The 12,508-nt window shown below is 52.8% G+C and overlaps 1 protein-coding gene across 6 annotated transcripts in view; it reads left to right on the top strand.

Moving 5' to 3' along the window:
- VEPH1 (ventricular zone expressed PH domain containing 1) overlaps positions 1-12,210 on the top strand; it is a 67,654-nt gene extending 55,444 nt beyond the window's left edge. For all 6 annotated transcript variants that reach the window (XM_071566559.1, XM_071566555.1, XM_071566556.1 and 3 more), the window contains 3 exons: positions 3,028-3,145; positions 9,265-9,401; positions 10,412-12,210. In XM_071566559.1, coding sequence (XP_071422660.1) covers positions 3,028-3,145; positions 9,265-9,401; positions 10,412-10,654 — 498 coding nt within the window. In that variant the 3' untranslated portion in view covers positions 10,655-12,210. The remainder of the gene's footprint in view (positions 1-3,027; positions 3,146-9,264; positions 9,402-10,411) is intronic.
- Positions 12,211-12,508: the final 298 nt, after the last annotated feature.

Here is a 12,508-nt window from a genome sequence, read left to right on the forward strand (position 1 = left end):
TCTTCCAGTAGTTCAGGAAGCAAAATCCTGGGCTTGTGGCTGCTTCATTAAGGGCAGCACTTGTAACTGGAAATGGTTTGGAGTCTGACGATGCAAAAGGGACGTGACCATTGTCTGTTGTATTTTATATTAAGTTTTATGCACTGTGTTATCAGAATTTGAGCAGCCTGGTTTATGGATGGTTGGACTGGATGGTCTGTAAGGTCCTTTCCAACCCAAACCATTCTGTGATGATGATGATGATGAATTTCTGTGAACACGTGAGGGAGGTTTGACCCCCAGCACTCAGTGGGAATGATGAAGCTGCCCCACTGCTCTGCCATCACTCAGCATTTTGCCCTCTGCCCCTGTGTCTAATCCAGGATAAATTCATTTATACTTTTTCCCAACATGGATTCTAAAGCATTTTCAAACCTGGAGAAAAATCCACGACATCAGGGGCTTGTTGCAGACCAAATTCTGAGACGTGTTCTCAGATTTTCGTTGCTGTTGGCGCTGCTGAGGCTGCCCAGACCTGCAGTGTGTACACGGCTCACACAGAGCACGTTGTGTGTCACTGGGCAGCCTCTCCGTGCCACAAGGAGACACTGAGCCAGCAGGGCTCGAGATGTGCCAGCAGCAAAGCATTTCCAGATGTGCATCCCCCCAGATTTCCGCTGGGTTTCCTCCCTGCTCGGTACCAGCGGCCATGAGCTGCGTTCCACAGCGGGGCCGGGCCCCTCGGGGCTGCTCCTTGTCCTGGCTCGTGCTGGGCAGAGCAGGGAGCTGGGCATGCTTTATGAGCCCCATGTGATGCCCTCAGAGAGCCTTTTGTTGCTCAGCCTGGCCAGAAGGGAATGAACATTTTTAGCTGTTGTTCTCTGTCCCTTCTCCCTTCACTGTCTCAGCTCAAGCTCCACGTTTGCACAATGGAGGCACTGAAGGTTTCAGGATCATGGAGCATGGGGGGAGATAAATCTCTCCTCTCCAATTAGGCTTTTCCTCCTGAAATGAGAGGCTTAGTGCAGCGTATTTCAAGCATACTCGAGCACAGAGGGGGAAAGGTGGATTGGTGCCCTGATATTTCAGTGGTATTTGCTCTCTTTCAGGTCACAGTTGGCTCATTGAAGCCACTGTCAGATTTTTTCACGGGATGGGGAAGCTCCCAGGCTTTCTGTCCAGCCTCATCCCCGTGTCCTCTGGTGTCCTGCACAGCCCCCTGGGCAGCAGTGCCATCCTTCTGCCCAGCTGTGCCCTCCAAGGTGCCAGAGCACGAGGCTGGGGCACATCAGGGCAGGACAAGTCACTGACTGTGCTCTGCTTGCTCTCCTGCCCCAGAGTTTGTCCATAAAGGCTGGAATTGGAGCACTGCACCCTTTGCACAGCCTTGCTCAGGGGATGGACTCTAGCCCTGGCAAGGGACGGTGTTTTCCCCTCTGGCTGCGTCAATCCATGTTTGTCTTGGGCACAGCGTGTGGGCTGCAGGCCTGGGGGACCCTACACAAACAAAGGGGTGTCCTGTGAGCAGTGCTGGCAGTGCCCTTTGTGTGTGCAGACCTGGGGGACCCCACACAAACAAAGGGGTGTTCCCTGGGCAGTGCTGGCAGTGCCCTTTGTGTGTGCAGACCTGGGGGGACCCTACACAAACAAAGGGGTGTTCCCTAGGCAGTGCTGGCAGTGCCCTTTGTGTGTGCAGACCTGGGGGGACCCTACACAAACAAAGGGGTGTTCCCTAGGCAGTGCTGGCAGTGCCCTTTGTGTGTGCAGACCTGGGGGGACCCCACACAAACAAAGGGGTGTCCTGTGAGCAGTGCTGGCAGTGCCCTTTGTGTGTGCAGACCTGGGGGACCCTACACAAACAAAGGGGTGTCCTGTGAGCAGTGCTGGCAGTGCCCTTTGTGTGTGCAGACCTGGGGGACCCTACACAAACAAAGGGGTGTCCTGTGAGCAGTGCTGGCAGTGCCCTTTGTGTGTGCAGACCTGGGGGACCCTACACAAACAAAGGGGTGCTCCCTGGGCAGTGCTGGCAGTGCCCTTTGTGTGTGCACTGAGTAACCTGCTGGTGTTCTTTAATACCAACGTTTGTTTAGGTGTAAGATCACAACCTGTTTTAAAATGAAGTAACAGGGTTTAAAATACTCTGAATTATACAGTTATTACTGACCTCAAAATGAGTATCCTCTGGCTTTTCCCCTACTCAAAGAGGCAAGTCTACGTTCTGTAAGTTCATTTGAGCAAGTCAGATGTTCACTTTGCCATGTGGATTCCCAGTTACTTCCCTGGCTTGTCACTCCTGCTCTGATGGGGGATCCAGAGGGACAGAATGGAGTGCCCAGCACTGCTTTGTGTCAGCAGAGACCACGACCTTCTGGAGCATTGAAAAAGCCCTGGGGATGAGAGGAACATGGAATTATTTAGGTTGGAAAAGCCCTCTGACATCATCAAGTCCAACCATCCCCAGCACTGCCAAGGCCACCACTGACCATGTCCCCAAGTGCCACATCCACAGGGCTTTGAAATCCCTGCAGGGATGGGGATCCACCCCTGCCCTGGGCAGCTGTGCCAGGACTGGTCAGCCCTTTCCATGACAGAATTTTCCCAATATCCAACCTAAACCTCCCATGGCATAACTTGAGGCCATTCCCTCTCCTCCTGTCCCTGTTCCTGGAGCAGAGCCCGACCCCCTGTCCCAGCTTCCCCCTCCTGGCAGGGATTGCAGAGCCAGAAGGTCCCCCCTGAGCCTCCTTTTCTCCAGGCTGAGCCCCCCCAGCTCCCTCAGCTGCTCCAGGGTTGGGAACATGCCAGATGGGCACTACTGAAGGGGCAAAACAAACCCCAGAGCACTTTGCCTCCCACAGACCAATCCCTAAATGTGCCTCAGCTGCCACTGGTGGTGCCCAGAGACAGGTCCTGCTGAGCACGGTGCCCTGGCAGGTTGTCCACGTGCAGGACACACGGAGAGGACTCTCGCTGGTCCCTCTGGGCTCTGGAGAGCTTTGGCTGAGCAGGGCTGCACCTCTGAGCGTGTGGTTTCTCTGCCCTGGGCAGGAGCTGGAGCACGTGCAGATGCACCTGGAGCAGGTGAGGTTCTTCGACCTGTTTGGCTACAGCGAGGAGGCCGGAGCCTGGCAGTGCTTCATGTGCAACAACCCCGAGAGGGCAGCAGGTACGTGGGCAGCTGTGCCCTCCCCTGCTGGGGTGGGTGTGCTGGGCTGGCACCCAGGGGCTGAGCTCACGGGTCGTGCTGCAGCTCTGGGAGGGTGGCAGGGCTCAGGGAAAGGGACACCAACCTTCCCAGTGGCTGTTTGAACTGGAACTCTCCACTAAACTCTCACCTTCTGTGGTGAGTCAAGCACAAGCCTGAATTGGTGTGTGCTTAGAGAAATGCAACCCAAAATTAACCTGGGCTCATAAATCTGTGTTATTCCCAAGCCCTGGGGAGCAGGAGGGCTCTGCACCCACCTTGCAGTGACTGCAGAGCCACATCCCAGGTGCCCTGGAGTCTTCACAGGTGTCACAAGTCAGGGCACACTGGCACAGATACAACACCAGATTCGAATCTTCATCCTCAGAATTATTTGCTTTGATACCATTTAATCCATAGTACACATCCCCTGGGAACAAGGCAGTGCTTAAGAACAGCCAGAATGCTTCAGCTGTGTTGGGAAAGAGGGTGAGTGGAAAATGGGAAAGAACATTTTTTCTCAGGTAGAAGATCCTGGTGACATGTTTTGAAGCTCTCTGTGCTTTAGGTCAGTGCACTGGAATGCAGAGCAATGGCTTGGGGTTAGCTGGGTTTTGCCACTCTGCAGAAGTCTGCCCAATTCTGGCCAAGAATTTTGAATATTTTGGCCAAACCTTTGAATAATTGGCTGTTTAAGCTATTTATTTTAACAACTCTGTTTATACTCATCAGCCCTGGGTTCAGTGAGTCTTGCAGGGGTGGCACAGCCTCTGCTGCAGGCCAAGCTACCCCTGCTCCTTTCCTGGGGACTTGACCATCCTCCTCCTTCACAGCTCCCATGGGACTCCAGGACCATAAAAGAAATCCCACTCTGAGCTGGAATTTCTTGTCCACAGTGGGCTTAGTGTGGTTGGCCCCTCACAGCAGTGACAGACACGTGTCAGGCCACAAGGAAAATGAGTCTCTTCCTTAAAACTTCGAGGCCTAACGAAATAGCTTTGGGCTGAATTTCCAAAGCCATTTAACTAGTCCAAAGAGAAGTGCAATGACTCTCTTTGTCTCCATTTTGTAAGAAAAGTCTTGAATGGGTCATGCAAAAGCTCAGGAAAGGAAGATGGAAGGTAGAGCTCACTGGAATAAATCTGCAGGGAACTCCAGATTCAGCTTTGTGCTGGTGCTGGAGAGCTGTGGCAGCTGGGAAGAGTCCAGAGGGACCCTCTGGGGTCTGTCTGGCTTTGTAAGAGCTGACACAAGAAAGAGGATCCTGAGGTCTCCTTGGCTTGGTAAGGAATGTAAAGGCTGTGAAACATCTTTTATTTTCATTCCGGAGTGGGGCAGACACTTTGAAACCCCAAATACTTTAGAAAGACAAGAAAGTAATTTTTTCCTCTCAGCCATGGAGTTTAGCAACCGAATTCCTGTTGGAGAAAGAATTCAGAGGCAAATTCTTTTTCTATTATTGTCTTCTGGTTTCTGCTCATGTGGGGTTTGTTGCATTTTTGGGATGCTGAGTTGCAAGATGCCATTTATCCTCCAGACTTGGGCAAGCAGTTTGTCTTAAAGTCTTGACCTTGGGATGCCCAGAGGAGCTGTGGCTGCCCCAGTCCTGGAAGTGTCCAAGGCTCAGAACAGGGCTTGGAGCAACCTGGGCTGGTGGGAGGTGTCCCTGCCCAGGGCAAGGGTGGCACTGGGTGAGTTTAAGATCCTTCCAACCCATTCCATGGTTCTATGATCAGTGATTTTTTTTATGGAGCTGGGAGGATTTTTGGAGCTGGATTCCACCTGGAGGTTGGTCCTGTGAGGAAAGAGCAGGTTATGCTTCAGCAACGTGGTGGATGAAGCCACAGTGGCATTAACCCAGAGGAAGCTGGAGGATTTCTCGTGCATTTCTCTGGCTGCAAAGCATGTCTTGTACAACCCCACATTTCCAGAAGGGTTGTTAAACCATCCCAAACTGGGTTTTCCTGCCACTGAGGAGGAGCATTCCCACAAATCCTCCTCACAGCTCAGACAGTGTGTGCCCTGCTCTCAGAGGCAGGAAAACCAGCTCTCACTGTCATTTATTGAAACTGTGGCCCTTCAAGCACATTCCCAAGGCACTGGGACATTGGGAAATGTGAGAATTCCTCTGGTTGGGAAGAGCTGGTCGCTGGGAGCCACATTTCAACACAGCCCCCTGTGGACAGTGGAGCTCCTGCACAAACAGGTCTGCAAAACCCCTGGATGGGCAGAGAGGGAATTGCAGCACGTTCCCTCCTCTGGAACCCTGCAAAGCCACGGCACAAATCCCTGGAGGCAGCACCAGAGCCCTCGTGCCTGTGGGCAGTGATTGGGGTCAAACAGGGGGGTTGTGAATTCCTCTGAGAGCAGCAATTCCCTGGGAAAAGCCCCACCCTGGGCCTCGGGAATGCTCCTCTGTCCCCAGCTGTAAAACTTGCTGGAAAATGATAAAAAGTGCCACGTGTTCCGTGCAGGAGAGCCAGAGTGCTGATTCATGGCAGAGGCAACCCACATTCCCTGGGGTTCACTGCCTTTGTCTGCCACACATTCCAGCCTCTCCAGTTCGTGGGGGTTTATTATCACTGAGATCATTCATGAATTCTTGTGGAGGATTTTCTGTTTCATCAAATGCAAGATTTAATGCTGTGGATTTTCTCTGTCTCGGGATCATCTTGGAGGAGTTTGGAGGGAGGTTTGGTTTTTATTCAGGGCTCAAACTGCTTCGAGTTGGATGCACTGCAATTCTGCAAAGACAGAAAGAACACAGCAAAGAATTCCACACATCCCCAGGAACTATTCAGGGTGAAATTGGAGGTGGTGTCTCTACACTGAGATGCTTTAAAAAGAAATCCAACAAAACCCAAAGATCTTTGGATATTTCATGACCTTTTCAAACTGAAAGAGGAGAAATTTCGATGGGATATCGGGAAGAAATTCCTGGCTGGGAGGGTGGGAGGGTGGGCAGGCCCTGGCACAGGTGCCCAGAGAAGCTGTGGCTGCCCCAGCCCTGGGAGTGTCCCAGGCCAGGTTGGAGAGGGCTTGGAGCAGCCTGGGCTGGTGGGAGGTGACCCTGCCCATGGCAGGGGTGGCACTGGGTGGGCTTTGAGGTCCTTCCAACCCAAACCAGTCCATGATTCTATATAATAGTAAATAATTTTTGATTTTTACTTTGGGTAATATTTTTTGCTTTACTGTGTGTTCTAAAGGAAAAAAGGAAAAAGTAATGAGAAATATAAAGTAAATATAACCTTTAGAAGCCTTTAATTTCTTTTTCCAAGCTGAAGATCCCACGATCCATGTCAGGGTACCACCACACAGGGTGATTCCAAAGCCAGGATGATGGGACCACCTATGCTGACCTGAATTCCAAAGAATCCTGTACAATAATGCTGATATCAAAGAATTGTTTTCTCTTTGATCAGAAATGTTTTCTCTTTGATCTGTCTTTTTACATGTTTTTCTAAAGATGTCTAAACCTGACTTTTAAAAGTCCAGTGAAGGAGAGCCCATGACAAGCCTAAGCTGTTGCTGAGGGGATTTAACCACATGTTAGACTAGAAATAACCCCATTTTGTCTCTGCTCACTGCACCACAGAGCCCTGCCCTGCTCCACAGCAAATCTTTATTTTAGAATTTATCATTGCACATCTTGATCTTTGCTGGGGCAAAGAGAGGAGAAGCCACTTCATTAGTTTCCTGTGATACAAATAATAATATGGAAGGTAACTCTTAAATCACTCTTTGATCACTTTTGTGAAGTCTTTCCCTTTGTCCTTCCATGCAAGGTGAAGAAATGCAAACTGGCTCTTGCCAGGGGTGTGGGGGGAAGGCAAGAGGCATAAGCTGGAACAGGAGGGGTTCACACTTCCTACAGGGAACCCTTTCCCCCATGAGAATGACCAAGCACTGGAGCAGCTTGCCCAGAGCTGCTGTTGGGATTTTTCAAGTCCTGGGTGCTGAGCAGCCCAGTGTGACCCCAGAGGGGACCTTGCTGGGAGCAGGGGGTTGGAGGAGAGACCCCCTGAGCTCCCTCCAGCTGAATCATCCCGTGGTTCTGTGAAGTGAACCACAAGGAAAATAAGCAGAAGGACTTAGAAAAATATTGGAAACGAGCTTCATTCTTATCTTTGGTGAATCTTTCCCTTCTCATCAGCCCCTGAGACACACTGGCATCGGATTCATTATAGCCACTGACATCAGAATTCCCCCTGGGCTTCTTTGTGGATGCACTGCTTAAAGATAGAGCAGCATTTCTGGGTTTGAAAAATTTTGGCCATAAAAATTCACTGTAGGCCAAAATTGCACATTCACTTCCCTTCCCCTGTTGTGCTCCTGACCACAAACTGTCTCAGCATCTTCTGGTCCCTGAACCTTTTGTGCTTTCCACCTTAATTTGGGTCAGAGTGTGTTCCTGCTGTGCTGGGCTCAGGTGGCAGCTGTTCCTGTGGGACCAGGACACAGGGAAAGGTGGTTCTGTCCCACTGAGGAGCACAGGGGGAGATGGCACAGCCCCAAACCAGCGTCCTGGGGCACTGGTGCCACTCTGCAGTGACAGAAGTTATGCAGGGGGCAAACAACAACCCTCTGCCTGTGTTCCTGCCAGGCTGGGGTGTGCCCAGCACATGGAGCTGCCATGAAAACCCACAGAGAGGAGCCGTGGAGTTCCATGGAGCAGAGCCCAGCCTGGGTCTGCCCTGAAATCCCAGCTGCACTTCCCCACCAGCACTGGGGCTTTGCCAACCCCTTTGCATTCACCCCTCCCCTTCCAAATGCTCCCCATCTACAGAGACAGGAATATTTATGGTCTTTCAGGAGGAAATTGCTCTGGTCCCCCCTGCCAACACAAACAGCACCAGGGAGAGGACAGGCCTTTATCTCCATCTCATGTGTTGCAGTGGTGGTGTTTGTTTTCCCTCTCCCAGGCAGGAGGGAGGTGCCCAAGAAGCCAGGAAGCCCAGGGCACTGCCAGACCCCTCCATCCTCACCTGCCCCTGGGCTCCAGGAGCCCCGTGCCCAGGTGACAACAAACACTCTGAGGGAAAAGTGTTGCTGGAGGAGCCGAGGCTGAGGGGTGGGAGAGCAGCCAGGCAGGAGAACTGATGGTCTGACAGATGCTGGGATGGGCTCCAAGGCAAACACCCCATCAGCAAACATCCCTTCTCACTCTGCCTGTGTCTTGGCCTGCCCCAGTCTGTCCATCCTCTGTGTCTTGGATATCAGAAAGAAAAGAGAAGAGAAAGGAAAATCCAGAAGAGATATCGGGGTGATGGCTCTAAACTGCCAGAGGGCAGGGATAGGTGGGATATTGGGAAGGAATCCTTGCCTGGGAGGGTGGGCAGGCCCTGGCACAGGTGCCCAGAGAAGCTGTGGCTGCCCCAGCCCTGGGAGTGTCCAAGGCCAGGCTGGACAGGGCTTGGAGCAGCCCGGGCTGGTGGGAGGTGTCCCTGCCCATGGCAGGGGTGGCACTGGGTGGGCTTTGAGGTCCCTTTTAACCCAAACCATTCTGAGATTCCAGGAAGGTTTGGGAATACTCTTGCACCTCCCAAAATCCCACATGTGTCCAGCCCAGGTAAGTGCCAGTGAGCACTGGCCCAGGTGAGCACCTTGGCAGAGGTGGCCACAGCTGGATACAAATGCTGAGACTGAAAGTTCTGGTGGGAGGGCACCTGGTGTCCCAACCCCACGTGGACATCCCACTTCTGGTTCAGTTCTTTCTCCACAGGGCTGCTGCAATGAAGGAGCTGCTGCAGTCAATGGAGAGCAATATCCATAACTACAAAAGTGCATAATTTTGGCTCCATAAAATTGGAAATTATTATGGCAGAGCTGAGGGAAAACTGGGAGGTGCATTGGTGAGGACAAGTACAGGATGGCTGAGGGAGCAGGGGAAGAGATGGACGAGAGGTCTGAACTGTCAGCTCCATCTGCTTGGCTCCCCCATCAAGATATGACTGAGGTCTTTCTGAAGTGAGAGCTGAATGGTGGAGGTCAGGAAAACATGGAAGGCAAAACAGCCTTCCTGCAGCACAGCACAAGCCTGGATTCTGGCTGGGAAAAAGAGAGGGCAGAACTGACCCCTGGCTGTGTGTTCCCCTCCCCAGTTGTGAACCAGGATGGGCAGCCTCTGATCGAAGGGCAGCTGAAGGAGAAGCAGGTCCGGTGGAAGTTCATCAAGAGGTGGAAGACTCGGTACTTCACCCTGGCTGGCAACCAGCTGCTGTTCCGCAAGGGCAAGTCTGTGAGTCAGAGACCACCCCCTGGATTCCTCCCTTTCCCTGCTCCCCAGCACCATTCCCAGGGATTTACTGCTCACTTTGCCCCTGGTACTTTGGCCCCTTGCAAAGTGTGTGGCAGGGGGTGAACAGCCACAGCCCATGTGCTGTACAGGGGCTGGCACTGCTGGGACTCCAGTTTTCAGGGGGCTTGAAGACAATCTGCCACCCCCTGTCATGGGCAGGGACACCTCCCACTGTCCCAGGTTGCTCCAAGCCCTGTCCAGCCTGGCCTGGGACACTCCCAGGGGTGGGTGTAACAGGATGGGTTCTACAGTTGCTGGAAAAGTGAGGCTGAGCACCACAGAGAGTTCAGAAAACAGTATCTTTATTAACAGGAGTGACCCAATAGCAGGAACCCAAAGAGAAGGGAGAGAGAAGGAGGGAGACTAAGCCCAAACGTGTCAGGCCCCCAGTGACCAAAGAATTACTCATGTAGGGTTGTCTTACTAACTCAGAACACTCCCCCAAAGGCAGGGGCTCCATCTTCTAGGCCGTGGCAGGCAGCAGTGTCCCTGCTGTTTTTCTGGGGAAAAAACCAAGGCCAAGAGCACAAGCCCTCTTACCTTTATTGAGACAGCTGGAGACATCTACCTGGAGAAGTGTGTCCACCACGCCCCAGGAAGAGGTCGCAGACCCTGCTGCTCTCTCTCTTCCTCCCTGTTCTCTCCCCCTCAGCTCTCTCCCCATCACCTCTCTGCCCCTCAGCTCTCCTCCAAAGGCTGTCAGCCAATAGGAGAGACTCAACTGACTTTAGTTTATGCAAACTCTGTCTTCAAGAACGAAGCCTTCACTCTACCAGCTTTGGTTCCCTAGAACTGGGCAGGAAAAGGATAAATCTTTTCACAGGTGGCATTGGCAAAAGCACAGACCAAAATGTCACCAGATTCAATTCCCGACACAGTGGCTCACCCGTCGGGGTGGTGGATGGTTCCCCCCCAGACGATAACAAGGTTCTGTGCCCGCTGCATTGCAGAAGGACGACCCCGACGAGAGCCCCCTGGAGCTGAGCAAGGTGCAGAGCGTGCGGGTGGTGACGTCGGGGCGGAAGCGGCGGGAGCGGAGCCTGCCCCGCGCCTTCGAGCTGTTCACGGCCGGCAGGACCATCGTGCTGAAGGCGCGAGACGAGCGGCACGCCAAGCAGTGGCTGCAGTGCCTCAGCGTGGCCGTGGCACAGGCACAGCAGCACGACAGCAGCGAGGCCACCACCTACCTGTAGCTCCATGGCCACCACCTACCTGTAGCTCCACGGCCACCACCGACCTGTAGCTCCACGGCCACCACCTACCTGTAGCTCCATAGCCACCACCAACCTGTAGCTCCACGGCCACCACCGACCTGTAGCTCCACGGCCACCACCGACCTGTAGCTCCACGGCCACCAGGTACCTGTAGCTCCACAGCCACCACTGACCTGTAGCTCCACAGCCACCAGGTACCTGTAGCTCCACAGCCACCACTGACCTGTAGCTCCACGGCCACCACCGACCTGTAGCTCCACGGCCACCACCTACCTGTAGCTCCATGGCCACCACTGACCTGTAGCTCCACGGCCACCACCTACCTGTAGCTCCATAGCCACCACTGACCTGTAGCTCCACAGCCACCTCCGACCTATAGCTCCACGGCCACCACTGACCTGTAGCTCCACGGCCACCACCGACCTGTAGCCCCACGGCCACCACTGACCTGTAGCTCCATGGCCACCTCCGACCTGTAGCTCCACAGCCACCACTGACCTGTAGCTCCATGGCCACCATGTACCTGTAGCTCCACGGCCACCACCAACCTGTAGTTCCACGGCCACCACTGACCTGTAGCTCCATGGCCACCACCAACCTGTAGCTCCATGGCCACCACCGACCTGTAGCTCCATGGCCACCACTGACCTGTAGCTCCACAGCCACCACCGACCTGTAGCTCCACGGCCACCCCCCCGTGCCTGGCACAGGGCTGGATGCCCTCTCCCCTCCCAGTGCCAGTTCCTGGGCCCTGGGAAACTGTGGGCACATCTGTTTGCAGGAGCAGGGAGAGTCTGTGCAGTGCCAGGGGTGCAGCAGTGACACACCAGGTGAGCAGATGCCACCCTGCCCTGGCGCTGGGACATTGGTGCTGTAGGAGCAGCTTCCACATTCCTGTGGGAAATCAAGTTTTTTCTTCAGCCCAATGTCCTGAAAACCAGGAAAAGTGGTTAGAAACAGCCCTGGCCCCCAAGCCCTCAGCCTGTGCCTCTGAAGTGACCAGGTCTTGGTGGTGCCAACACCACCCAGAGCATTCCGGGTGTAAGGAATTTGTGCTTTCCTCAATCACTTTGATGTAAAAAGTTAATTTGCCTTATTATTTAATCTCAGTGGACTTTATCCTTTTGCTGATTATAAGTCTCTGTGCTGCTTCTTTCAGGTTTAAACTGGGCAATCTGAAAGATTTCCCACTGCTGGGAAATAATTTTAAATATTTAACTGTTTTGATTTTCCCTCTTTTTCCTGCTTTTGCTCCCCTTTGTAACTGAATGCAATTTTAAACTTTTATTTCCTTTTTTTTTTAAATTGTCTCCTCAAACTGTAACTCTTCAAAATTTCTCTGAACCTGAAAAATTCCCAGTTCCTTTGATTTTCTTTGTCACTTTCAAATGATTCCAAACTGGAGGAAGTGCTGTAGGAGAGACTGAAAGCAGAAGAGGGGGAAAAAATGAAGAAGTCTGGAAGTGAAGAAATTAACTCAGAGATTCCTCAAGGCTGAGTAGAAATAAAATTTGAAATTTTCCAACGTAGAAAAATGTACCTTTTGCAAAAACAGATGCCAAAAAGGAGGGAAGAACAGGGACAGATGGTTTTTGCTGTAACGTGGTCCCTCCACTTGGCAGCAGAGGAGCCCAGTGGTGTCTGACAGCTCCTGGCAGAGCATGGAAATGGAATCTGCTTCTGGAATAGTCTCTTGGTGACTGTTGGTGGTTGGCTGAGGAAGTCAGAGGGGCAGGAGGAGAACTCTGCCAGTGGCCCAGGAGATCCCTCACCTTACCCAGCTCCAGACTTCCCAACGTTCCTGGTGTCTGGAGAGATACTGAAGTGTTCAAA

The sequence above is a fragment of the Pithys albifrons genome, chromosome 11, assembly GCF_047495875.1.
Source record: "Pithys albifrons albifrons isolate INPA30051 chromosome 11, PitAlb_v1, whole genome shotgun sequence".
Lineage (NCBI taxonomy): Eukaryota > Metazoa > Chordata > Aves > Passeriformes > Thamnophilidae > Pithys > Pithys albifrons.